Genomic DNA, 26,417 nt, shown 5'->3' with positions numbered 1-26,417 from the left:
AACGCCGTGTAACGCCACGCCGTGTTCTTGTTTTTTTTCTTTGCTCCTCAAGGTTCTCTTCTGCACCCTCAGTTAATCATGGTCGCGAAATTGCTGGCCGCTCTTTTGGCGCTCGCCCCGTTGGGGTTAGCGATTGATCCTCCTCGACAGCCGCATCAACCTGTTGGTGAGGGTGATCGCCTACTTACTTTCAATGAGACGAGTCCAAGCGCTAAATTGAGACCTACTACCATGAGCGTAGAGTGGTCCTCCGCTGGCCAAGATGGAAACTATATCGTTCTCAGCGACTCTGGCGATCTCGTTCTCGAAGACATCGTCAGTGAAGAAACAACAAAGTTCGTCACAGCTGATAAACTCCCCAAGGATTTGCACGAGTACTGGATCAGCAGCGACGCCAAGCGTGTCCTCATCGCGTCAAACTACACCAAGCAATACCGTTACTCGTATTTCGCAGATTATTTCATCCTCGATGTTGAGTCTGGAGAGAGCGAACCGCTCGTGAAAGACCAGGTTGGCGATATCCAGTATGCGCAGTTTGCGCCGAGTGGAGAAGCCGTTGCGTTTGTGCGGGGTAATAATCTCTTCATTCGTGGTGCAGACGGCGATGTTGAGCAGATTACAAGTGATGGGGGTCCGGATATGTTTCACGGTGTGCCTGATTGGGTTTACGAGGAGGAGATTTACGGTGGTCGCTCGGCACTTTGGTGGTCGCCTGATGCAAAGTTCCTTGCGTTCCTGAGCTTTAACGAGACTGGTGTTGGTACTTTCACTATTCCTTACTACATGGATAACCAGAAGCTTGCGCCGACATATCCTCGCGAACTGGACCTTCGGTATCCCAAGGTTGGATCCAAGAATCCTACTGTCGAGCTCAACATTCTCGATATTTCGAGCAGCGAGTACAAGGCTGTTCCTGTTGATGCGTTTGAGCCTGAGGAGCTCATCATCGGAGAAGTCGCTTGGGTCACCAAGGATCACAGCTCTCTCATTTACCGCGCTTTTAACCGTGTTCAAGACCAAGATGCTCACGTCGTCGTCAACCCCGAGACACTCAAGTCAAAGGTCGTTCGTGAGCGAGACGGCAGCGACGGATGGCTTGAACATACCCTTTCCATCTCCTTCGTTGGTCCTTTGAGTTCCAAGAAGAAGGATGCTTACTACGTTGATGTTTCCGACGAAGATGGTTGGAACCATATCTACTTGTACCCCGTCAACGGTGGCAAAGCTATTCAGCTTACCTCTGGAAAGTGGGAGGTCTCGACGATTCTCAACATCGACACTGCTAAGAAGCTTGTTTACTTCCAAGCTTCGAAGCGACACTCTACTGAGCGACATGTCTACAAGGTCTCGTGGGAGACTAAGAAGATTACTCCTCTCGTTGATGACAAGACTCCCGGTTACTGGTCTGCGTCGTTCTCTTCCAGTGGTGGATATTACATTCTTCACTACCAGGGCCCCGACGTTCCGTATCAGGAACTATACACCACTAACTCCACCAGCAAGCCTGTCCGCACCCTGGTAGATAACAAGGCCTTTTACGAGAAAATCAATCAGTACAGCATGCCCAACATCACATACTTTGAGCTCAAGCACCCTGATGGCTACTCCCTAAACGTCATGCAGCAACTCCCCGTCAACTTCGACCCCGCCAAGAAGTACCCCGTTCTCTTCACTCCCTACGGCGGTCCCAACTCCCAGCGCGTCGCAAAGTCTTTCCAATCTCTAGGATGGAAATCTTACATCTCGTCTGATCCTGAACTTCAATACATCGTCTACACCGTCGATAACCGCGGAACAGCCATGAAAGGCCGCAAATATCGCTCGCTCGTTACTTCTCAGCTCGGAAAGCTTGAACCTCTCGATCAGATCTGGGCTGCAGAGGAACTCATCAAGAGATATAGCTTCATCAACGCTGATAAGATTGGAATGTGGGGATGGTCATATGGTGGATATCTCACAGCCAAGACCGTGGAGGCAGACTCTGGCGTGTTTAGCTTCGGTCTTATCACCGCTCCAGTGTCAGACTGGCGCTTCTACGATTCCATGTACACCGAGCGCTACATGAAGACTCTTGACGAGAACAAGGATGGATATCTCGAGACAGCCGTGCACAAAGTCGATGGCTTCAAGAACATCGCCGGCAGTTTCAGTATCCTTCACGGAACTGGCGACGACAACGTTCATTATCAGCACGCCGCTGCTATGATCGATCTTCTCGTTGGAGCTGGTGTTTCGCCTGAGAAGATGAAGATGTTTGCGTTCACGGATAGTGATCATAGTATTGTGTACAATGGTGCTTCGCCTTGGATTTACAAGTATCTTACTGCGAGGTTGTATGATGAGGTTAAGAGACAGCCCAAGGTCAAGGCGTTGACACATCAATGGAATAAGAGACGGGTGGAGATTGTGGCGTGAGGCTGTCCATTGCTTGTGTAGATTGATAGAAGAATAGCAAGTCTACCATACAGTAGTTTCTTGCCTGCATTTGTGAGAACCTGCCGTGTCCCTCGATCTACCTGCTCAAAGATGATCGCATCATCATAAGCTTCAGGGTTCATTTTGCTGATCTCATCCTAAGTTTAGGATCCCTACGATAAAGGTTAGGCCTAAGCTTAGGATACTTGGGCATTAATTTAGGACTAAAGTATAACACTGACCAGAAGGTTTGCGAAGCTCAATATTAACTAGATTACTCACTACTCTCCTCCTCTTCTATCATTTGGTGACGGCACTGAGGAGTGGATTGGACAGGCCTCTGGTGAGAAAGACCCTGCCCAGCAAAACGAACGACGATACGTGGGGTCAGATTACCGGCGTCGATGCATCACAGGAAGAAATCGGCGGTGAGTCTCTCCGACCACCCGCTTTGTTGCGTTGTCTAGAAGATCACGAACCGCGAGGGGTAGTCAGCTTATCGAGCGCCGCAGTGAAAATGCCAACTTCACTGAATCCCCGGGGTACTCTGAAGTAAGGTGTCCTGGCCTAGACTCGGCAGATGAGGGAAAGATATTGCCGGATAGAAGAAAGCTCCTGGACTCGGAGTACAGGAGCGGCACCGATCGGATTACGAGGGGTGATTCGGCAAGGGTTTGCCAAGACGTTGAGGGAGCGGAGCGCGGATCCGAGTTCCTTAAAGCATTGTACAACACGCCAGGGGGGTGACTTCATGGTCAACCTGGTTCTAGCAGTACTAGACTAGAGCCTTCAGTTCCAGTAGGATCCAAGAAACAATAAGCGGCCATTTGATAAGAAGCTTCAAAGTCGGGAACGGCAGTGCATTTCTAATGGTTGTGAGTACACTAAGTGTAGCAAGTCTCTGTCTCGTCAACCACGCAAACAAGACGGTCATCTCGGTGAATGGCAAGCGCGCATCCAAGGCAAGGAGACTCGCAAGGACCAAGACGAGGAAAGCTAGCTTCTAGGTCAAACTCATACTCTTCAAGAGCTGCAATAACCACAAAAGAAACGGACATCGTGAGGCCAAGTGTCGGTGATCAGAAAAAAAAGGGAGATTTTGCGCTGTAGAGGGAAAATTTTGATGCACAGAGGGAGAGCTGAGGAGACACAACGAGGATGGGAAGGAAAGCTCAATAGTGAATTAGAGATGGGACCATTTCCCCCTCCTTGACAAGACGGTGCGGTAAACTGTACTCTGCTGCGGAATCTGAGACTGAAACTACAGCTAAAAAAACGGCTTCATTGATTCCTTTGTAATTATGTATGAGAGAGCTCACGACAAAGATTGTACCAGACAGCTACCGAGTGAAGAGTATACAATGCCATTCGCAGATGTCTGACAGAAAAAGTGAGGATTTTCCTGTATGATATAAAATCTGAGTTGAAAGGTCAACTTGACGATGAGGAGCTCCGTGTCTCCCAGCTAAACACTCGTCCCAATGAAAACACACTCCTCGTTGTGCTCGCAGTTGCGTTACTCCCTCTTCTCTCCGCTCTAGCCTTCTTCTCCAACCTCTCTATCTCCACTGCGGGATCAAGAGACAGGAACTTATTCACCGCCTTGCTCGACGAGTAAAACTTTCGAAGTTCCTTCCTGGCCGTGTTTCCATCAATGTCCTGCTGGTCCGGATCGGCACCCTTAGCACGTAAGTGTAGGATCATCCGCTCTCTACTCGTCAATGATATCCCGGTGCAGGATGAGCAAGCCAAGATCGGGCATACTCCAGTGTTGACTGATATGTTCACGTGCGCTCCTGAGTCGAGGAGCTTCCTCATAGTTCTCAGGTTTCCCTGCGCACATGCTATAAACAGCGCTGTCTTGCCATACGCGTCTTGTGAGTTGATGTCGATCAGAGATGAAGCGTCATAGCTATCTGGGTCTGCATGCGTGAGACTTGACCGATGCATCGATCCGCTTAGAGCTTCGAGAAGTAGACTCAATGTCTTGTGATCGCAGCACCTGTGAAGCGGCGTGCGGCCTTCCCGATCTCTAACATGAACTAGTGATGGTGTCTTGAGGAGGTGTCTGGCCACTGCAGTGTTTGACTTTCCGACTGCTAGCAGAAGCGCCGTATCTCCGCTAGCGTTTCTTAGTGCGAGGAGATCGTCTTTCAGTAACAGTGGGATGATGGACTCTTTCACCTTGGTATCCAAGGCAGCTTCATGCAATGCGCTTCTGCCTCTGCCGTTCTTCTCTTTAGTGAATACCAGCTCATCTCCCTCGGTGTGGACTTCAAATCCCTGCTCCAAGCACCATTCGACGGCCTTTTCGAGATCACCAGGTATCTTTGTTGGATCATATCCAACGTGGTGTTCTAGGTATTGTCCAAGGGCAGTGGCAAACTGCGGACGGCCTTGTCTCGCGTAGATCTTGCAAATCATCTTGGAAATCTGTTCAATCTCAGCGTGGTTGCTATCCTTATCGACTCTAATATAGCCATTCAGAAGCGCACGCCGGAGCCAGTATTCTGCTTGGTCACAGTCCTCCATGGTGTAAAACATCCGTCCGACACTCCACCAAACCTCGCGTAAATCCGGGTCGTGCTGGTTCAGGTTGGGTATGATATTCTCACGTACGTACGTCTTGGCTCTGTCTCCATAGACAGGATGCTTTTCGATGGAACTGAAAAGAAGGTTCACATATCTTTCTTGGAGCCGGAATGTCTCCTTGAAGGTTGGCGTAAGTCCTTTCTCTTGGTTCAGCTCGTCAGATAGTCGTATAACCTCCAGCTGAACATTGGATGCAATGACAGGCATCTTGGAAGCCTCCAGATTGTCCACTTGTTGCATCGTGGCATGAAGGCGTAGTTCCTGTTCAACGGGGCTCACAGTGATTGAAGAGGTCAATTCAGTTGTATCGTGCATTAGGTCCCAATCCATCTCGGTTGGTGTAGGGGTAGCCCTATCTGCAGTGTCTAACTTTTGAATGGCAACATGCTTGGCTAAGCCCTCTGCAGAGGACAACCAATCGTCCAATACAAATCTGGGTTCATCAAGGCTTTCAGGTGTAGGAACGGGTTTCCAACTGTCGTGGCCCGTCCCCAAGGCTCGTTCAATGTCATTCATGTTTTCCTCGTTCACGCTGTGACAGTTTCAGTATCGACGAGGAAGCCTGAGAAATAGTGGTACTGGGACATACCCTCTTATGAGATCTATGTTGATTTGAAGAAAAGTGACGTGGCGATCTATCCACTTGAGGAGCTGCTCGTTCTCTCTCCAGTCCATTGTGAAGGCAAGCTTTACTTTGCTTCTCAACGAGATCTTCGAAGCTGAAGCTCGGTTGGCAAGGTTGGTACTCGAGATATTGCTCTCAAGCTTCCTCAGGTCACGGCTGAATCGATCAAGATGTGCGCTGATGACTCCATAGTGCGTTCCTTCGAGCGATCCCCTGGCAGGATGACGGGCCCTTCTCTCATGTAACACAACTTCGAACTGCTCCGACATATGTTGGAGAGAGCTAATCGAAACGTTCCATCGATCCAGCGTGTCGTGCGAGTCTTTGATCGCCGTTACACACATGTGGATGGCTTTGCAAGTGCCTACGATCGCCTGTGCAACGGCGATGGCGCCGCCTATGGGTTCCATTGGGGTCATACTGAGGTCAGAGCAAGTCTATCCCTGACGAGAGTGACGAAGAGAAGAATTCTGGGGTATGCATAAGCCAAACGCGGGAAAAAGGTGAGCCAGCGGGGTTAGGACCAAGAAATATGGGGAGACGGGATGATGAGAGAGAATACCAATCGGTACGTCCTCAAAACGCCCCGCCTCCGCAAAAGCCAGAACCTTTCGAAGCTACTTGGTCATCGGGCGGGGAGTCTCGGGTCTGGGGAATGTTGATATGGGAAGGCAAAATCAGGCTGCGCCGCTGCGGATGTTGTGTGACATCCCCAAGCCCTCCATGCCGTTTTATGAAACACTCGGTCTGAGTCAAAGATATCATCGAGACTGCAGTTTGCGTAATGGAAGAAACCCTCGAGAGGCGATTGGTGGTTTGATGCCAGGGTATTAAACCAATGGTGAGAACGAATTGGGTCGTCTAGTCATCGTTCGCTGCACTTTTGGTTTGTTTGCTATGAAATCACAAATTCAAACCTGGAGAAGAGTAGTATGGCCTCATTTTCAACCCCCTCAACAGCCGTGACTCGCTTACTGCATACCACGATTGGTTACTATCTTGCATCGGGTCAATGCTCAATCAAAAGTCGCAACGAGTTTGTTTACCTCCAGGGATAAATCCTTGTTTTGTAGACATCGTTCTCTTATTCAAACTTGGTCTATTGTTTCAACCATGGCGGTGAGCCTCATGTCCTGCAACCACCAATGCAGTTCTCCGAGCGAACAGAGCCGCGTTTTGTGATTTCGTCGGCAAATCAGTTCAAAGGAATTAAATACATGTGTCGCGCTGCTTGGGAGTATGCCTCGTGCAGTTATATAACGTCCGTTGAGCCATCCTTTCCGACTTGCAATTAATCTTATCCAGGCCCAACATTAGTTGCCATCTGGGACCAATTGACTATGGCTGATGGAAAGGCTTCATTTTCTCTTTCTGGCAAGGTTTCCGAGTTCAAAAAGGACTGGGAGACATGGATAAGACGACAGATCAAGGAACGCGGTGGCGATCGAAGCGTGCTCTGTGAGTATCTTGCTGTCAATAGCTAGGGACACGAGCTGACATACGAACAGCCGACACTACTCCCCCGACAGAAATCAGAGAAGCCCTCGCTGTTCTCGCAGAGCACCTCCCCACCGTGACCGTCGACGAACTTGAGAGGGCCTTCAGCATTGCCCAGAACATCAACTACTACCCCATTACCGAGTCCTCCGAGAATCCGATGCCCAATAACCTCACACCAGATGAAAAGAAATGCATTCGTGATGAGAGAGAACATGTCTTCTCGCAGCCCGGAATGCCAACCATCATCATCACCGTCTCTCTCGCTGCTTTCCTTCAGGGACATGTGCAGGCTTCGATCAATGCAGCTGATATTTACGCCATGGATGTGTCGAACCCTCTACACCTACCTACAGGCGATGAGACTTGGACTTCTGGGGCCATGAATGCGATGCCCTACTTCACCGCAGCTTTGCTAGGTTCGCCCATGTCCCTTCCTATCAATATCTGCATCGGTCGTCGGGGGGCTCTCACGGTGTCCGCCTTGTTGATCATTGCAAGTTCCATTGGTTCTGCGTTCTGTCAGACATGGCTCGAACTGCTCTTGGTTAGAATCATTGCTGGTTTTGGTACGTGTGGCGTTCTATCTTCCGGTAACTCCTTTCCAGTCGATGGACTAACGAGCAACAGCGATGGGTATCAAAGCAGTTAGTGCGCCCGTTCTCGCGTCCGAAACAGCCGTCCGGTTCTGGAGAGGCTCTATTGTACTAGCTTGGCAGCTCTGGTATGTTATTTTCCGCTTCTTGATGACTCTCTCTGATACCTCTAGGGTTGCATGCGGTATCCTCATGGGGTCTGTCATCAACATGGTAATAGCTGATGCCACTGGATACCTAGGACAAGATGGAGAAAACAGATCGCGACTCGCTCTTCGCCTTATTCTCGGTGCTCCAGCCGCTCCAGCGCTCTTCCTACTCATCGCCGTGGCTATGTGCTATGAGAGTCCACGATACTACATGCGTTCCGACACTCCTGGTTACAGCATCGACCGTGCCTTTCAGATTCTACTCAAGATCAGATCTCATCGGGTAAGACCTGATAACCTTATTGTCATGGTAGTGGCTAACTCGGTACGACTAGCTTCTGGCCTTGCGTGATCTCATCCTCATCTGGTGGCCCAACCGACCCCAGAGGGCGGAGACAGACCAAGCGAGTATAATAAGGACCAAGCAAAGCGGGCTAACATACATGGGACGAGTTGCAGCCTCCTTGAGGCTATCAAAGCTGCAGTACTCGACCCTTTTCCAGGCAAGGTTCTTGAGAAATGCTGTATACAGCACCTGCATAGTCTCACTGGCACAGCAGCTATGTGGAGGTACATTGAGGAACCCTTGTTCACAAAGTCTACTAACACTTCTTAGTCAACGTCTTCGCATTCTACTCTAACAAGATGTTCAGTGGGGCATACGACAACCTCAAGGCAACTCTAGCATACAGCGTCGGCTTTGGTACGTGCTTCAAGAGTCCTCAGCCACATGAGCCTCGTGTCTCACACTAACTACGGTGCAGGTGGTGTAAACTTTCTGTTCGGACTCCTTGCAATGAGGTTAGTACCTTGCCCCCGTTCAGAATACCTGTACTAACAGTCCAAAGATCGATCGACACGTTGGGCCGCAGGCGATGGCTGCTCTTCACACTACCGTTAATGAGTCTGTTTCTCATGGCAGCAGCTATTGCGTATAACGACAATTTCTCAAAGGGTATAGAGGCTCGAAATGTCGTGGGAACCGTCTTCGTATACTGTGAGTCCTTCGCCCCAAACGAGGGAGCTGTTCTAACTTGATAAAGGCTTCGTGGCGGCATATGCACCTGGCTTAGGTGAGTTACTTTGCCCATGAGCCATAAACATAACTGACGACGCTTAGGGCCGATCCCTTTTACTTTGGCCTCCGAGAGGTAAGGACCCCGGTGCTTGGTAAAAGTCTACACTAACTTGACCAAGTTTTCCATCATCTCATCGTGAAGCAGTGAGTCTACCCAGGTCCCCTATCGTTCAATCCTAACCCGGACCAGGGAGCTTCAGTAGCTATCACCATAAACCTTTTCTTTGCGGGTCTCCTATCTATCCTCTTACCTGAGATCTATCATGCTTTCCACGCACGAGGAACACTGGGGGTTTTCTCCGTCCTCAACGTCATCGCATTCATCCTTGTTCTTTTCTTGATTGAAGAAACCAGCAGTCGGAGTCTGGAGGACCTTGAAAGGGTCTATGAGCGTCCAAAGATCCAACTGGCCACGTGGGTATGGGATCAACAAGTTCCTTACTTTGTGAAGAAGTGGATCCTTTGGAAAAGGGATGTTGATGAGCCTGTGCCTTATGATAGCTACGGGGAAGAGGGCCACGGTGCTGAATCGGAAACAGAACTGGAGAGCTTGGGAGAAGCGCGATAAGTCTGGACTGTCACTGGTGACACTACAGCTGAGCGGGCCAATTACCTTACCAAGACAGATCATAGCTGAGGCGAACGAATAAAGCAATAGCTTTTTCGCTTAGCTCAACATATGAATCGAGACAGTTGAGGAGATGAAGAAAGCTGCCCAATGGGCGTATTGGGTAAATCAGTAAAGCCTACGGAGACTATCAACGGCCGCCACCACGGCAATCACTAGCTAAACTACCATCGTGTCCTCCACGGCTACCGGTACTGCAACAAAGGCCAGATCAAGGATGAGCAACGCCCTTTCAGCGACAAGCCACCGGCGAAGGCTAGGAGTCATTGCGCTTACGCTTGAGCGGAAGGTCTGAGATAGGATACTCGAAAACAGCGAATCTCGTCATCTTAGTGAGTGGAAAGAGTAGGTTTCGCGAATTTCTGAAAAAGAATTTCTGCTAGTGCAGTTGTTAAATGGCGTGTTGAGTAGATAGACCATCACGCGACTCGTTTTCGTATCCGCGGACAAGTAATATTAGCTCCTTCGTCAAAACCGGACTTCTGTTCCATCACCTTCTCCTCCACGTCCGTTGCTTTAACATACTGGCTTCAAGGGTGCAATATACCAGACGGAGCAGGCCAACACGTTCGTAGTACACATGACCCTGTACGCTTCCCTGCGCCTGCTCATGCTTCTGTTCCTGGAAGACAACCACTGTCGTGTCGTGAAGTTCGTTGTGCCTATGATTCTGCAAGTTGCCCAATACTATGCCTGTCTACGGCTCCTTTAGCAGCGGCTCCACGGCACTGCAATTCCTCCGTCCTGATTACCAGGAATTATGGACACGTCTATCGTAAATCCGTTAGTTTGCTTAAGAGCAGTGCTATCTTTGTTCATGTGAGCGACTACGCCCTGCCATCCTGTCCATGGCCAGCTTGGAAATCCTGTCCGCCGATGGGCGGGTTCTTCAAGTCGCCAGCATAGACCGTCGAGAAAGCCACCGAGGCTTACAGCGGCATTGACACCAGTATTGCTGTTACTTCTGAACACTTCTCGGCTACGTGACCTTCCCCGTGACCTTTATTCGTGATTTTCGGGGAGACGCAGAATGGGAACACCGCAGATATGACAGATAGGTCTCGTTTTGTGTTTAGCAAGTAAACTGAAGATGCCAAGCATGGCATTGAGGGTGTCCGAGGGTAGAAAAAGCTTGCGTCTCGAGTAGGCCTCTAAGAGGTCAAAGAGGTGGAATCCACAATGGAAGACAGTTCGGGTCCTTAGTGACGAATTTAAGCTTTAATTCACAAGTCTAGCTACGTTCTGTTGTGGTAGCACCGTCGACATCGGTCTCGGGCGTTTGGTTCTCAAGTGTGGATTCGCCAGCCTCAGTACCACTAACATCACTAACATCAGCCTCAATTGAAGAAGCAGCATCGTCGGTAACCGTATCAGTGACTTCAGCTGCGGGGGCCTCATGATCACCACTGCTTATCCAAACAGGTTCCCTCTTCTCCAAAAACGCAGCAACACCCTCCTTCGCATCCTCACTCCTCGCATGCAACGCCATGACCCTAGCCGCCCACTGAGCAGCCTGCTCATACCCATCACCCCACGTCCTCCCAAATCCAAACTGCGTCCAGTACGCCCATTTCCCTACAGCCTGCTGCGGCGGCGACATCAAAAGCATCCGCTCAACCACATCTACTACACGCTTCTCTAGAGCCTCCTCAGGATCTTGCCCCGGTAAGACTTTGACAACGTCGACGGCCTCTGGGTAGTCCGATGCCTTTATTGGTTCTGCCGTCGCGAGCATTCGGTATGTTGTGCCAGGGGGGAAACGCCGTGAAATTGCTGTTGAGGGACTAGTGCACGGTAATCCGATCTTTGCGCCCGGGAGGGCAAATTGTGTTTCTGGCAGAGCAATGGGGAAGTCGGTGCTCATGGCGAGTTGGAACCCAGCTGCTGTGGCGAGGCCTTGGATCGGACAAACGATCGGCACGGGACTCCTCCGAATAGTCATCATGACTTGGGTACAGAGATCAAACAGAGTCTTGACATCTTCCCGACTCATCTGCGACAGCTCCTTGAGATCGTGACCTGATGAGAAAACAGGCCCTTCGCTTCTGAGGACGAGAACATCAGGTAAACCGGCACGCTGTTTCTTCCATTCAGATGCGCTGACGAGCCAGTCCCACCTCCTCCATTCCTCCGAGGTTCGATCTTGTTCTTGAGACGCATTTTCGAGCTCTTTGAGAATGCCAGGGAGGAATCTGGGGAGCAGGCCTGCTCGCCCGCTGGGTTGCAGCGTGAGGGCGCTGTCGAGCTGGGACTTGAGGTCTCTGAGCACGGGGATGCTGAGGGCGTTGCGCTTGGTGGGGTTTAAGAGTTTGATGTAGGCGGCTCTTGGAGGGAGTTTTGGGAAAGGCATTTTTGTTGGTTTTACGATAGTTTCGTAATTATGTGGTGAGAGATTGTGGACTGTGATGATGAATTTGGTGGTTGATGTATGATGTGAGGTTAGAACTTGGTGGGTAACCCCGCATTTTCTGTTGGCCACTCAACCTCGGGCATGACATCCCTATAACCGTGAATTCATGACACGAAGTCTCAGGAATCAAATGCAGTAGTAACTAGGATATAAAAACTCCCCGAAAATCTTCATCTATTATTCCTTCTTCTCCTACTTCTCCTCATATCTCGGATTTCCCCTTCCTCTCTTCTCCATAATCGCCCTCGTCTCCCCTCTCGTCCCCTCCGTAACCTTCATCCCCATAACACTCTCATAAAGCGGAACGCTCTTTTCCCAATCGCCCGTAGCTAGCATACTCTTTCTCAAATGAGGCATTGACTCGGCAACTTCGTTTATGCATTCCATAAGCCATGTGCCTAGTCCTTCGCTGCGGTAGGCGGGTGTGACCCAGACGTCGGTTATGTAGAGGACTGTTGTGAAGTCTGTAATGCAGCGCGCAAAGCCGATGAACTTGGGGCCGGACGGTTTCTTCTTAATAGGATTGCCGGGAGATGGAGGTGGAGAGTCTGTATCTGTGTCGTAGAGACCGAAGCAGAGGCCATTGTTGAGCATTTCGCGGGTCGCGTCTTCTGGGAGAGGTTTTGCCCAGTAGAATTCCTTGGAAGTAAAGACTTTGATGACTTCTTTGACTGGGATTAATGAAGGGTCGGTCGAGATGAGAAACTCATCTCGTCTCCATGACTTTTGTCGTAGCTCAGAAGCTGCTGTGACCATTTTGTGAATTTCAAACGAAGTCGATAATGTTGGCTTGAAGTTGAGAGCTTCAATGGTCTGATGTGACTCGGATGGCATTATATTAAAACCGAAGTGTATTTTCTAACCTTATAACTAACTTATAAACTTAATACTACTACTACCTTCTAATTACCCTAAACCTTCTTTTAACCTTTATTTTTAGTAATATTAATATATATATTATTATAAAACTTTCTTTAAGTTAAGCTTTTTTTATATATTAGTATTTCTTAATAATTCTAATTATTATATACTATACCTAAAAGTAGTTCCTTTTAGTAAATTACTATTTATATATTAAATATAAATATAATTTAAGCTTTATTTTACTAAATTAATTATATAGTTACTTTATAAATTACCTTTTTATTTATTTTTAATAGCTTAAATAGTACTTTTTCTTTTATTAAGTAATTAAAATAACTTTTATAAGGAATTTACTATAAGCTACTATATAAGTAATAGTCTTATAATTAAAAAAAGCTAGCTTAATAAAGAAGTTATTACTTAGTTAATTAAAGTCTTATATAAAGATATACTTTATAGTAGCTTTATAATATTACTTTAAGCTATTATAGCTATTATTTCTTTATAAAGCTACTATATATACTAATATAGCTTAAGGTATAATTATAGTTTTATTAATATAATTATTAATATTTAGTATTTAGTAAAGTTAATATTAATAAAAGACTAGTCTTATTAATATAGCTACTATTTTAAAGATCTAAGGTATATATAGTATTAAGTTAACCTTTTTTATCTAAAGAATTAAAGCTTTTTATATACTTTTAAGGCTAGCTAAAGAGTTATTATTTAAGTTCTTATTATATTAGCTTTATATTATAGCTATTAGTTAATTATTATAGTATTAATATCTAAATTATAGGCTAGAAGTATTATTTATAGTTAAGGCTTGTAGCTGTAAGCTTATTCTAGCAGAGAGAACCTAGTAACCTAGTAACTCGGATGGGCCCACCTGTCATGTTCCTGCACTAACCCATCCTGACCAAGCTGGATGCAGCGCAGCGCATTTTCCAATCGCTATTTCGAAAGAGTATGGTTTCATATTTCAGTCAATGAAAGAATTTGTCATGTCTCAAGGCTACAAACACTGTTAGTAAATTGTCCGTACCATGAGTCTAGATACAAGCTCAAAGGATAGAAGTCGGTTAGGGCGCGGAGTCCGTGTAAGTTGAACCGCTCAATAATATTCGAAGAGACAAGAATTATGACTTCACTCAGGCAATGAGAGGAATTCCAGTTGACGAAAGATTGAACCCAAGTTGTTGAGCAATTCAATCAATCAAAAGCCTCGAGATAACGTTGTTGAAGTTGCTATCCTGACTAAACCCCCAGGATCAGATTGCGCCATCGTTATCAAGATTGAGCAAGCAGTTGATCAACATCGGAAAACATCTTCCCCTCCACAGCGTGGCATCTCATGCGGAGAAGTCAATCACGACATCGCTATCTCCGTTGATATGTCAGCCATCACATCTCAAATGTCGCGCATATATATCAACTTGACTATCTTCTCCCGGCGGCCTCATTTCATTTCAAGACAATAACTTACACCTAGACTCATAAACTTGTTCACCATACTTTGAAATGCCATCTGCCGTTTCAGACATTCCCCAGTACTCCTACGTCCCCGAGACAAAGGAAGATCTAGACTGGGCAGACTGTACATCCCCCCGCTCCTCTTCCCCTTATCACTCTAACTCCTCTAGTGGCAAACATTGATCTCTCCAAGTACGGTACCCCCGAAGGCAACGCCGAACTCGCTCAAACTCTCATCGAAGCAATCCGCACCAAAGGTTTCTTCTATGTAACCAAATTCGACATTCCTCAATCTGCCATCGACAGACAATTCGCTCTTGGTAATGCCTTTTATGACCTCCCCATCGAAGAAAAGCTCAAGTATGTTCCTGATCTTGATGCGGGGGAGTATAACGGGTACAGACCTGGTGGAAGAAGGATTCTTTCAGGTGGTGTGCAGGAGAAGACTGAGGTTTGGAACATGGCTAGTAAGTTGATCTACAGGTCAGTGGGCTGCAATATTGATTCGTTGTAGCGGATAATGGGAAGATATCGCAGCCTGTTCCTAAATTATTGAAGGATCACATCGATGAGATCACCTCGTTCGCGAAGGTAAGTTCCTCCAACACCCTTTCTCACATTCCACGTGATTTGTCACCTTGCTATATCCTTCTGAGCTATCAAGCTTCAGCCATCAATCATTCGTCACAACTTTACTGACTTTGAAACCAGGACCTCCACGAAAAAGTCCTCGACCCTCTCTACCACCTCACAGCCCTCGCCCTCCAAATCCCAGAAGACCACCTCGTCAACCTGCACAAATGGGGAACCCACAACGAATCCCATCTTCGCTACATGAAATACGGGAAATTCTCCCCCGAAGAGATTGAAAAGCTCGAAGACGGTCTTTGGTCCCGAGGCCATACTGATCTTGGCTCGTACACGCTTCTCTTCCGTCAGCCTGTAGCTGGTCTTCAGATCAAGGATCACAATACTGGTGATTGGAAGTGGGCTAAGCCTCTTGATGGGAGTTTGACGGTGAATGCGTGTGATGCCTTGAGTTTTCTTACGGGGGGTTATGTTCAGTCTACCATCCATCGGGTACGTTAACCCTTTCACTTTGTTTCACAGACTAACAGATTAGGTATCCGTCCCTCCCAAGGATCAGCGCAACGTAGACCGTCTGGGCCTTTTATACTTCTCGCGCGCAGAGAATGACCTTGTGCTTAACACGATTGACTCGCCTCTTTTGAAGCGCGAGGGCTACACGCAGAATGAGTTCGAGAGGGGGGGCCATCGCGTTCCGACGATGGGAGAGTTTACGACGTTGAAGCAGACTTGGCAGCAATCGCAGAAGAGGGGAATCACTTATGATGAGCTGGAAGGACAGCAGATTCTCCCTGGATTCCATGGAAGGAGTTTCAAGTAGTTCGACCTCCCGAGGCAAGAAATCTCAGACCTTGCCATTAGGTATTAAAATAAACTTAGTAAAGGCTATTCTAAACCTATCCTAAGTCTATAGTAAATTTGTACTAACTTCCCCAAGTCATTCGTCCTGAATAATAAGAGACTCAGTTTTCTGTCTTCCTCCAGTTGCTGTCGCTCAAAGAAGGCGGCGTAAGGTCTGACTACGAACTGCAAATAGCACATTTAACTCATATATCGCTTGTTTTTCACAGCATCATCAACGAATATGCTTCTCTATTCTTGATGATATATGCAACGCCATGTAGTATTCCCTACCGTCTACGAACCTTGTTATCTGCACAATTCGACAACCCATACACATGCCCATCAGAACCCGTTGACTCCGCCCACTTCGCAACATCAACATCCCGCATCCCACTACCCGCCACAGTCTCCACCACAACACTCGTCTCCGGCGAAATGATCTGCGACACAGCATGCCAAGCATTTCCCAGAATAGAGGTCTTCGTCGAAGCCATAAACATGATAAGAGTTATCAACGTAAGAACCAAGTGCAGGATAACACCCGATAAAATAATTATCAAGCCCGTCCATTGGTTTGGAATAATAACCTGTTTCACGTTTATCGTAGAGACAGATTGCTGTTGAGTGAAGTAGGGTAGGATATCGTGGAAGATCATCTGGTAGAACCGAAAGAATAACTCTTGGACTGCTCGTGCTGGATCATCCGTTTCTTGGAGAACACTCTGAAAGAGATGTGAATGTTCCGGGTGTGCGGGCCAATTCGCTACTGTGTCAAACCATCCTTCTAAAGCATCGTTGTTGAAGGTCCATCCGCCGGAAATACTATAGTCGAAAAGACTGGAATGAATCATTTGGTAGACCCATTCATCCCAGTCAGCAAAACCTGTATCTGCCATAGAAGCTGGCCCCGAAAGTACCTTCAGATCGAGAATACCTCTTGCTTCAGTGTCAGAGGGGGATGCCCCCACGCCAAGCTGTTTGAGAAATTGTGTTCCGTTCTTGCCCTGTAGTGTTTTCCACTTTGCTATAGACGTGGGCTCAGATGGTATTGCTCTACCTGCCATGGTGACGTTGTATAAAAGCGGTATGTTCTGGGTGAGGAAGCACACACTCGCTTGGAAGAGTTGAGTACCAGTCTTATTGGTCGCTGTCGTCCATGGTCCCTTGCTCGATGACCTTGCCATTTGCATGTCTTCCGGAACCGTCACGTTCGACCACGTTTTCGTAGTCATGTTATACTTTGGTCTCAGCCGGGTCAGACTATCGCTTGCGTTGAGGAGAAGTACTGGATGAAAGTTGTACGGATGGCGTGAAAGTGGATTCGTGAAACTGTCATTTTTGGGGGCTAGTTCTTTCATGTTGAAGCTGCAGAACGATATTGGCCAGGATGTCGAGTTGGTTTGGTCCCATTCGTTGTTGATACGACACGAGAGTCTCGCTGGATATGAACCGTTTATTCTAGGTCCTGACTCCCAACCGGTTGAGGCGTTAAATTCCGCTTGGAGATAAAGACCTTCTGTAGCGTTGCTTCCAGTGTATATATACTCCAATGTAGCATTATTAAGCGTCGGTGCTACACATGCTGTCCTCATGTTGGTGACAATCGTAGGTCCAGAGTAATACTCCAGCGAGGTTCGATTATCAACATTTGCCATCGGTATCATGGCTCGATACACATCTCCCGTATCTGCCACATCCTTAGGCGCAAGTTTCTGACTTGAAGGCCTTGTCTCTGCAAATCGCCAGTGTGCGGATGGCTTGGACTGCCAGTAAGATACACCAGAGAACACAGCTGTATCCTTTGATATATCGAAACCAACATAAATTGATTCTGAGACCATCGGTGCAGCGATCGGAAGCGCTTTGAAATCAAAAAGCAAGATAGTCGACGTAAAAGTCATAGCAAGGCTTAGTAGAAAGCTAAAGAGTAATATGGTGCAGTGGAACAAGGTCTTTCTGTTGCTTTTCGTGATGAGGAAGATATCCCACGGACTTGCATCACAACTGGAGGCTCTGGAGATTGATAACCTCGCCAGATCCGAGATTCGACAACCGGCCGTTTCAAGGACAATGGCTGCCATGGACGCAGCAGCGAGACAAGTCTGCAGATCCATCGATACTCGTATTGCAGCAGAGCAGAGCGTCGCTACCTGCGCTGCGTAGTTGTCAAAAACAATTCTGTCCCATTCTTTGCCTCGGGGCTGTCTGTTGCGGACTTTCTCGGCGCCGTGCCAGAGATAAACGAGGATAGCGCATGAGACGATAATGACGATCGTTCCGAGGATAATTATTGTCAGTCCTGTTTTGCCAAGTCTTCTTCGCAATGGTTGACGTTTTGCTGGTCGTTGGAAGCCTGTTGGGGCATTTTGATGTATGAGATGTTGGCTGTCTTCGAACTCTGTGGTCGTTGGATATGGTGCAGGTTTTCTGGTGGGAAAGTAACCGTAGCTAGACGGATCGCTGGGGTTCAAGGTTGGATGATACGTCGAAGTCCCATGTATTCCCATCTCGTAAACGCCCTGGTGGACTTGGCTATACTGCGCCATGATGACTCCGTTTCCCTTCAATCTCACAGGAACTTTGATGCAAAGTCGACAGGGAATTCATGCGCTGGGGGTAGGGACCAGGGGATTAACCCAGCTGTTTCCAATGGCATGTGTGAGGCTGAATCGGCCAGTCTAGCTAACGCCATTTCTTTATTTTAAGCTTATTCTGGTAGTACAGCCAAGCGCTGCTTGTCCAATAAAGCCTCTAGTATTTTCAGCTCGCTCAGCCATTTCTTGGCTTTGGATAAAATTGGAAAGAGGTCTGCTCCGATTGGGTTATGTCGCGCGTGATCGCGATTGATTTGGGGGCCTGGATCTGTGGCGAGGGGAGGAAAGAAAACTCAGCATCTCTGGTCTAAGTGACAAAAAGACTTAGGCAATGTTAGCATATTTTCGTGAGCCTCTGGAACAGTCTATTTTGTACCCTAATTCAATGTCGGAACTTTTCTTACTCCTTGAGAGGCGGTCTGGTGATGATCTCCGTCGCTTACCGGAGGGTTGGACGCCACTAGGGCGAATGTTTCAACGCTGGCTGGTTTTCTCAGGTAATACAGCAGTTATGCTTGGAGCATCTTGTGATGAATAAAATTTGTAGCCTACTATTTAAATGTAATGATGATCATATACTAATCAGATAAATATCCTGGTGTTAATTATAAAGGGCATGATGATCTGGCGTAGGAGAATCATTGGCAATTAGGAGGGACCAGTGGCCATTCGAGAGACACATCCTACAACACCGACGTATATACTGCAGCATATAGGCGGATAATTCTCGGGGTCTCGTTCAGTCGCGAGATATGCTTATCGAATGAGTACGAGAGAACCGCGTGGGATTCTGAGAAAGAAGAAATCCAAGGCAATCGATTGTTTTCATCTAAACAACTGACCTGCAGCTAAAGAAAAATCATGAAATAAGCCGGGTTACTCACGTACTGAGCAAAGGAAACGATGATACTCTGTAAGTCTTCTGATGTTACTTGTGTACTGCTCGTCTTTCCTTTTCTCAGCTTGACTCAGCTGTCGTTTCTTGGTCCCATTTGGTCGGGTCCGCGTAGATGCTTTCCCGCAGTGAAGCTCCGATCATTGAGATCCATCAGTCTGTAGAGAAGTATGCCAGTTATGAAGACTTCATTTATAATAATCCCTCAAAGCAATTCTCTTTAGTATAACAAAAGACTTGTTAATTTCTATAGATTAACAGCTTTCATCTAACTGATATCCTAGCTCCGAGTGCTGCTGGTCGCTTATAGGTGCGCTTCACGGTACCTAAAAGGCATAGATGTAGCGCCTGGGGATTGGCTCGAGCCAGCGCTTACCTGAGACCTGCATTATCCGCTGTTAGAAATATTCAGCTGTAAAATTGAGGCCCTCTCCTGTCAAGGCGGGGGAGAAACGAGGTTTGATGATCTAATTACATTGGAATTCATAATAAAAAGTCCTATTTTCCCACTTTCTGTGCAGGTTTCAAAATTACCTCAACGCGCTGGGTGAAAATACAAAGTCTGACTTGGAGTATCCCAACAAACCGAACAAAAAGAATCACTATTTCCATGTCCGACACTTCTGAACCAGGAAATGCCGATGAGCCCCGTCTCTGGGACCATCCCGCACCCGAAGATAATAAGAGATTTAAACCATTTATCCAACGTAAGATAGCCCTATCTGCCAACTGAATGTATTTTGACGTCCCCAGCAGGGTCAGGCGAGCCAACCCCGCACTTTGTACCAAAGAAATGCTCATACGGCACTTGGTCAAACCCGCCCAATCCACTGCCATATGCTTCATTCGGAGACGATGGTGTAACTGCAAGTGTCAACTCAAAGGGTGATCTGATACAATTCAGCACATACCTTGGGACAGGAACTTCGGGTATGTTCTGCGTGGACCAGTCAGGAACACCGGAGCCATGGCTCGTAAAGGAACGAATGGACAAACTTCTCCAACTGGGGCGAAGTCAGGCACCCATCGATTATGGCATGATGATCCCTTATCACGATTCCGAGAACATTTCAGAGACAGACGATTTTAGCATCTACGAAGAAGAAGGAGATAAAGATGAAGAAGGAGTCGAAATGAGCTTTGTACACGATCGATGGCCCCGATATGAATATGATTGCGTCGACAAAGACTTAAGAATCATGAAACAATGGATGGTTCACAACAAGACCGTGTTACAGCAGTGTCGGATTATGAATTCTTCAGAATCCCCAAAGACGCTTTCTTTACGCTTTAGGACTGGCATGCACATACGAGACCTAGAGTTTGCCAACGTCAGTAACACGTTCAACGAAGACAGGGACGGCCATATTCATAAGCCAGGTCCAAATGGTTACTCGTGGATCCTGTGTCGATTTTGTGAGGAGAAGAACCAGGATGAGCCTGAGGATCGAAACAGCCGACAAGAGACGCGTGACGCCGTTGCGGTAGTGGTCACTGTTTTTATTGATGGCAAAGCAGTTCAATGGACCGACCTCTACAGCTCATCTGGTCCGAGTATCAAGTTTGTTGACTTGAAAGACATACCCATAGAGGTAAATGATGATGTCGAGGTCGTGACAGCTTATAAGATGTTGTCCTTACCGGCATTGGGAAACCGCTCTTGGGAGCCATTCTTGATAAGCCCAGGCGAGGCCAATGTTGGCCATCTTCTGGAACGGGAGTCCTCTTTCTTCCGAGCTGAACTCTTCTCCCTGTTTCCCCCAGAGCTGGATATGAAACTCGTGACAGACGAGCCTATGGACAGTATTCCACAGGGACCGGGGAAAACCTCTAAGCTCCTTCATTATCTTATGCGACGGAATCTGTGGCACATACTATCCGTCTGCTCGATCCCAATACCATCAAACGACGATACTCTAGGATTCGCATTGACATGTGGCGATATTTCAGGACACCGTGTGCACACTTCAGCAACCTTGTAAGTTTGTTGTACGATAGGAGGCGAGGCAAACAACTAATGCCCCTTTAGCTTTGCTTTCAGCTTTTTACTCGAGTTTATGAAGCTCATAACAAAAAAGTTCGGACCGCTAACCGAAGCAGACAACACGTATGTCGACTATATAAGGGAGAAAATCATGACTGTGTGTCGAGGACACTTGGAATGGTTATTACGTGCCAAGAAAACTTCCAAAGGTTCCTTTGCGGCAAACTACTGGGTTACAGGGAGTCTTGTCAATATTGACCAGTACCCACCTTTCACACTGAATGATGCCTTGACAGACACTGCTTTCCAGATCATCAAGTTCTTTCAATTTGATGATATCGAAAAAAGCGACTCTGATTCACCACGGCGTCAAGACATACTCAAGATTGCGCAAGAGTGGATGGCAGGCCTAGCAAAGTTGGACAGACGCAAGAAATGTGTCTGGCCAAGATCTAATGTTGAAGGATGCGATAAGTATCGTCTCAGTGACCATATCTGGATATGGAGGGCATCCAAGGCAAGGGAAGCTTTGACGAGAAGGTCTAAAGGAAATCCAAGACCCCAAGACGAAAGTTTGGAAGGTCTCGGGAATCGCCTCAAAGACGCCAATGAGATCCTCAAGCGGTTTATTGCCCTGAATGACGTCTCATCCAAACGAATGATATCCACAACTCGATCTCCCCGGGAGAGTCGATTTTTACTTCATGGTGGTGATACAGCTCTCCTTCACGCTCTGGATTCTGAACTCTTTGCTCCGGAATCACCATTCTACAGCCCATGGCATAACACGCTTCAGGCCCAGTCGTATCATGTTGACAGCTCTAAGGCCGGCTGGGACAATTCTGCGACCTATGCGCTTGCAATGATGCTGGGTATGAAAGGGAGGTCTATCGGCAAGGCCTCGCCATTGGATATGGTAATACAGTCTCTTGGGATCCTATTCGGCACAACCGACTCACATGGTCTGTTCTTTGGCCAAATCGACGAGATCTCGAAAAAGCCATCACTGTTCAAAGGGGAATCTGATAAGGATTGGTATTTCCAAGTGGGCTTTGAGATTCCGTTCATCCTTCTAACTCAATGGTCGAACATTCACTTAGCACTGAGTTTGCACGAGCAATCGCAAAAGGAGTCGCGCGAAGATCCAGCCAAGTTACACGAGAAGACTGAGTTGGCGGCGATGCCTCATACCCTCGGATCTGGTTATCTTTCCAGTGACACAACCTATGATCGATTACAGAAAGATCTATCACGTAACAAGTTTCAGTCTGAACAGACCAACAGCTGGACAATGAAAAAATACATGCCGTTCACCTACCACATTGACCAAAGCAGCATTGTCGACTTGGCTGATGAATGGTTATACAACTACCCCACGTTTCTCACCCGTGATGAGCCTATAGATTTTAAGAAGGAAGCGGATAGTCTACGAGAAGAATGTGATATGGGAACAAACATTGGCTTGGTCGTGGCCAAAGCTTGCCGGGACAGGCTGCCTAACCAGGCCTCTCTAACATTCCTCCTAAATGTACCGAAAAAGAAAAAAGAATCACAGAAACGCAATAAAGGAACGGTGAACTACAATATCTATCCACAAAAGGCGGATGGGGATGCCGAGCTTCAGGATCTTCTAGGAGAAGCAAGGAGCCCTGATGAGGCGAAAAAACGGTTTATCTGGCTGAAAAGAGCATTCCCTAGCACTGCCCTTGTTTGCACACTTTCTAGTTCTGCCGAGGAGGTTCAAGCTTTGTCTCAATTCTTTGACAGGCATTCTCATTACGATAATTACTTTATTGACGACGTCAGCATGGTTCTTAATACTTGGGAGACTGAGCTGCATTTGAGCTTTTACCAGCTTTGGCCTCCCAATCAACCACTCAATCTTCCAGAAGGCATACCCGAGCCAATCAGTATTGCTGTGCCAAGGGAGCCTGAGAGTCAGATCATCCGGAACTCGGTGTCATTTCGGTTTCAAGGGGACTTCTTCGACAGATATTGGACATGCCATCTCGTCGAGTTTATCCCGTTTTCTACAGCAGAAAGGTTTCACCATTCGTTTCACCCAGGCACATCTGAAAAAACTTTTGGAGAACAAGGTTGCCTGCAACAAAGAAAAGTCCTAGAGTTGCATCTGCTGGATAGGTTTCTGAAGATTCTTGTCAAGAGCACCAAAGGGATTTTCGAGAACGTGCAAAACAGGCATTCCGAAGATTTCAATTACCAGAGGGCCACTAGCGAAACTTATTTCACCTCTATAGCACATTGGCAGGATGATATGGATATTCTCCAGCGTGTCGAAAAAGAGGTCCTAGAAGCGCTGTTGGTTATTGAGAAGTGGGAAACAAGAGAGAAGGATCGCGGCCAGGAGCGGCCACGCTGGACTCGCAACGATGAGAGCAAGTATCGCCCTTTTATCAGAAAGCTGGAAGCATCGACTCACCGAGGAACGAGGGACTTGAGACTATACCACAACAGTATAAAATCACTCCGAGAAAGGCTGGCGACGAATCAAGAGCGCATTAGGAACGACCTCAGCCTGCGTGGAGCTGAGAACATTCGCTTCTTTACCTACGTCACTGTCGTTTTCTTGCCTCTTGGCTTTGCAGCCAGCATTTTCAGCATGAATGGAGCGCCCTCAGGAGAGACTCTAGGGAGTGTGGTGGCCTTTGCTGCAATTGCCTTGGTCTTGACGATCGTTGCACTCATCAATGCAAAGAGTCTCACCACTGTCATGATTAGTATTAGGGACGCTATCGACAGCAAATCACAGGAAAAAATGACCATCAGTTCATTGGCTCACCATGATATCAGCGATGACGGGGGTAGCCATGTGGAAACCATCACTGGTGATCAAGAGAGTGGTAATGCAACCATCGAGGCTCCAAGTACGCATACTTCCAGCTCTAGAGGTGAGCATTTGCCCAAGAAAGGAGCGCAACACCACAAGGAGAGTAAACACTATCAAGGCGATCACTCCTGGCATATCTGGTTCTGGCTTAGGTACATGTGCCTAGTGTTCCCTGCCCGAAGAGTTCTGATTGCTTGCAACAAGTTGAAGAACCCGAAGCCGGCCAAGCTCACGACATATACGCATATCTTCTATGGCGTTGTCATGTTGCCAACTTTTCTTATCTTTCAACTAGCCTATATTATAGTTTGCAACTTTGCAGACCTGGGCCAAGTTTGTTTGAGTAAGTTTCACTTCCTATACACCACCCGCACGACTAAGCAATAGCATGCAGACTCTCTGAGAGGGGTGCTTCATTCCCAGTATTTGGACAAGAAAGAGGAAATTGAGATTCAGAAACAACTAGATCGCCTCAATCGTTCCCAGGGGAGGTATCGTCCACTTTGTCACAAACTCAACAACGAAGAGGATACAGGCAGGTAGCAAAGGTTTATATCGGGATTGGTTTAACTTTCTAGGGGTGGAAATGTCTGTTTAATTTCGGGGTATATATCCTAGAAACTATAATTTGAATATATTATTATTGTTGTTGCTAATTATTATGCTCCTTTTCTTAGCAAGCGCTTCGGGAGGGTCAACGTCTGCTTAAGTCTCTCCTAAACCTCAATCTTGCCTTCCATTTCAAGCCTCTCCCAGACTTCAGAGGGCTCTTATTGACTTTATCATCCGAATTCTCGGCTGATATATCCTAAGCCTAGTGTTTACTCCGTCAACTCGAACAAGAATCAGTATATTGTTCCCTGGTCATTATATTCAAGATGGCTCCAGCTATTGGCATATCTTGACACTAAATTCTCAACAGTCGTCCAGAGAAGTCTCAGTACATAATTGAGCTACTTATGCTTATACTCATCTACCCGGAGGCCTTTATAGTCATAGAAAGTAATGGACACTTGATTGAGACGTGAATATCGGTGAAGGCAGATGAAATGACATTTTGGAGACCAAGGATAATCTGTCCTAGACCCATATTTCAAGTTACCGATGTTTTCGTTCATTGGATACATATGCGCCACAGCTGACAGCAACTGGGGCTGTGGGTCACCGATGTCAGTTCTTATTGGTTGTAACCACAAGGCCTTGTCTCAGTACTCTCTCTATTCACGGTATAAGAGAGAGCACAATGCCCTCAGTTGTAATCCCAGATAACAACGAGCAGAACACTCAACTCATTTCTCACTATGGACCCGGACGATCCAGATCGCCATGTCGCCGAACCCACTTCTCTCACTGGTGCGATTGCGGGAGCAGAGTTGGCCTCTGGTTCCTCGCAGCAGGTCGAAAATAATAGCAGCTCAAACTACATGGAAAGTCTGGATCTATCTCTGCTAGGATCACCAGACTTTGATTTTTCATGCCTCATGGACCTTGATGAGACAGTAGAAGCTACGCAAGAACCGGAACAGCTAGGTTTGTGGCATTACGTTCTCCTCTATGAGCTTCACACTTACACGAGTCATGGCGCTTGTTCAGGAACAGATTCCATGATGCTCGATGCGCCGGCATTTGAGGCCCCAGGCGTTATAGATGATCTTGACATAACGCAGATTTTAACGGGTAATGCGTTTCATAACAGCGACCTCCCGGGTACCACTTTATACCCTGTCCATGATGCTCCTCAATATCAAGGCCATGTTCCGCAATACCAAGTTGGTCTTAACTCGATGACATCAGAGAATTATCAGTTCTCTGCAGAGACCTTCAACACGCTTGGAAACCCTCCGGGTAATACAACTACTGATCAAGATCGTCGTCTTTATGAGCTAACAGTTCAATGTCTAGTTGAGTCTTTCGCCTATCCTGTCGAGATGACTCGTATGATGCCCGAAGCGCCCCAGTCACCCGGATTTGGGGACCAGAGATTTATCCAGATGAACGCACCTCCGACGCAAGTTCATTTTCCTTTGCCACGACCAAGCCGACCAAGACGTCGAGGGCCACTCACGAGAGAACAGGCAGAAGGGCAGGCTCTCGCTCGCGAGAATGGAGTTTGCATCCGCTGCCGGCGAAATAATATCACGGTAATACATCACTATTTCCCGGCCAGTTTCGTGGGTGACGGTTATTCACAAGAGTCGTCTTAGTGTGTCGGGGGGATCCCATGCAAAGCGTGTTTGGGTCTTCGCAAGCCTCGGCTCTGGAAAGTCCCATGCACCAAAGCCCAGTTTCTTGACATAATAGAGTCAGGATCATTCTTCTATAGTGAGTAGTAACA

The 26,417-nt window shown here is 47.3% G+C and overlaps 9 protein-coding genes across 9 annotated transcripts; 6 read left to right on the top strand and 3 right to left on the bottom strand.

The window, feature by feature from the left end:
• Positions 1-78: 78 nt before the first annotated feature.
• Positions 79-2,415, top strand: J7337_010095 (uncharacterized protein; the record flags this gene model as incomplete). Its single annotated transcript, XM_044827682.1, has 1 exon — positions 79-2,415. One exon carries the CDS (start codon positions 79-81, stop codon positions 2,413-2,415), a length of 2,337 nt encoding a protein of 778 aa, XP_044678276.1.
• Positions 2,416-4,126: 1,711 nt separating this feature from the next.
• On the bottom strand, positions 4,127-5,976 carry J7337_010094 (uncharacterized protein; the record flags this gene model as incomplete). The annotated part of the gene is made up of 3 exons (XM_044827681.1): positions 4,127-4,211; positions 4,268-5,539; positions 5,597-5,976. The coding sequence occupies 3 exons, from the start codon at positions 5,974-5,976 to the stop codon at positions 4,127-4,129; spliced, it is 1,737 nt and encodes a 578-aa protein (XP_044678275.1).
• Positions 5,977-6,972: 996 nt separating this feature from the next.
• Positions 6,973-8,226, top strand: J7337_010093 (uncharacterized protein; the record flags this gene model as incomplete). Its single annotated transcript, XM_044827680.1, has 3 exons — positions 6,973-7,090; positions 7,141-7,698; positions 7,760-8,226. 3 exons carry the CDS (start codon positions 6,973-6,975, stop codon positions 8,224-8,226), a joined length of 1,143 nt encoding a protein of 380 aa, XP_044678274.1.
• Positions 8,227-8,519: 293 nt separating this feature from the next.
• Positions 8,520-9,520, top strand: J7337_010092 (uncharacterized protein; the record flags this gene model as incomplete). Its single annotated transcript, XM_044827679.1, has 5 exons — positions 8,520-8,577; positions 8,639-8,675; positions 8,723-8,871; positions 8,918-8,947; positions 9,111-9,520. The coding sequence occupies 5 exons, from the start codon at positions 8,520-8,522 to the stop codon at positions 9,518-9,520; spliced, it is 684 nt and encodes a 227-aa protein (XP_044678273.1).
• A 1,291-nt stretch (positions 9,521-10,811) lies between these two features.
• J7337_010091 (uncharacterized protein) lies at positions 10,812-11,930 on the bottom strand (the record flags this gene model as incomplete). Its single annotated transcript, XM_044827678.1, has 1 exon — positions 10,812-11,930. The coding sequence occupies one exon, from the start codon at positions 11,928-11,930 to the stop codon at positions 10,812-10,814; it is 1,119 nt and encodes a 372-aa protein (XP_044678272.1).
• A 252-nt stretch (positions 11,931-12,182) lies between these two features.
• On the bottom strand, positions 12,183-12,746 carry J7337_010090 (uncharacterized protein; the record flags this gene model as incomplete). Its single annotated transcript, XM_044827677.1, has 1 exon — positions 12,183-12,746. The coding sequence occupies one exon, from the start codon at positions 12,744-12,746 to the stop codon at positions 12,183-12,185; it is 564 nt and encodes a 187-aa protein (XP_044678271.1).
• Positions 12,747-14,378: 1,632 nt separating this feature from the next.
• Positions 14,379-15,738, top strand: J7337_010089 (uncharacterized protein; the record flags this gene model as incomplete). Its single annotated transcript, XM_044827676.1, has 5 exons — positions 14,379-14,454; positions 14,501-14,797; positions 14,845-14,921; positions 15,042-15,410; positions 15,454-15,738. 5 exons carry the CDS (start codon positions 14,379-14,381, stop codon positions 15,736-15,738), a joined length of 1,104 nt encoding a protein of 367 aa, XP_044678270.1.
• A 4,122-nt stretch (positions 15,739-19,860) lies between these two features.
• On the top strand, positions 19,861-24,469 carry J7337_010088 (uncharacterized protein; the record flags this gene model as incomplete). The annotated part of the gene is made up of 3 exons (XM_044827675.1): positions 19,861-19,957; positions 20,007-21,228; positions 21,280-24,469. The coding sequence occupies 3 exons, from the start codon at positions 19,861-19,863 to the stop codon at positions 24,467-24,469; spliced, it is 4,509 nt and encodes a 1,502-aa protein (XP_044678269.1).
• A 914-nt stretch (positions 24,470-25,383) lies between these two features.
• Positions 25,384-26,286, top strand: J7337_010087 (uncharacterized protein; the record flags this gene model as incomplete). The annotated part of the gene is made up of 1 exon (XM_044827674.1): positions 25,384-26,286. One exon carries the CDS (start codon positions 25,384-25,386, stop codon positions 26,284-26,286), a length of 903 nt encoding a protein of 300 aa, XP_044678268.1.
• Between the last annotated feature and the right edge of the window lie 131 nt (positions 26,287-26,417).

The sequence above is a fragment of the Fusarium musae genome, chromosome 7 (genome assembly GCF_019915245.1).
Source record: "Fusarium musae strain F31 chromosome 7, whole genome shotgun sequence".
Classification (NCBI taxonomy): Eukaryota; Fungi; Ascomycota; class Sordariomycetes; order Hypocreales; family Nectriaceae; genus Fusarium; species Fusarium musae.
Note: the sequence above shows the minus strand (reverse complement) of the source record. Positions and strands in the feature narration are given on the sequence as shown.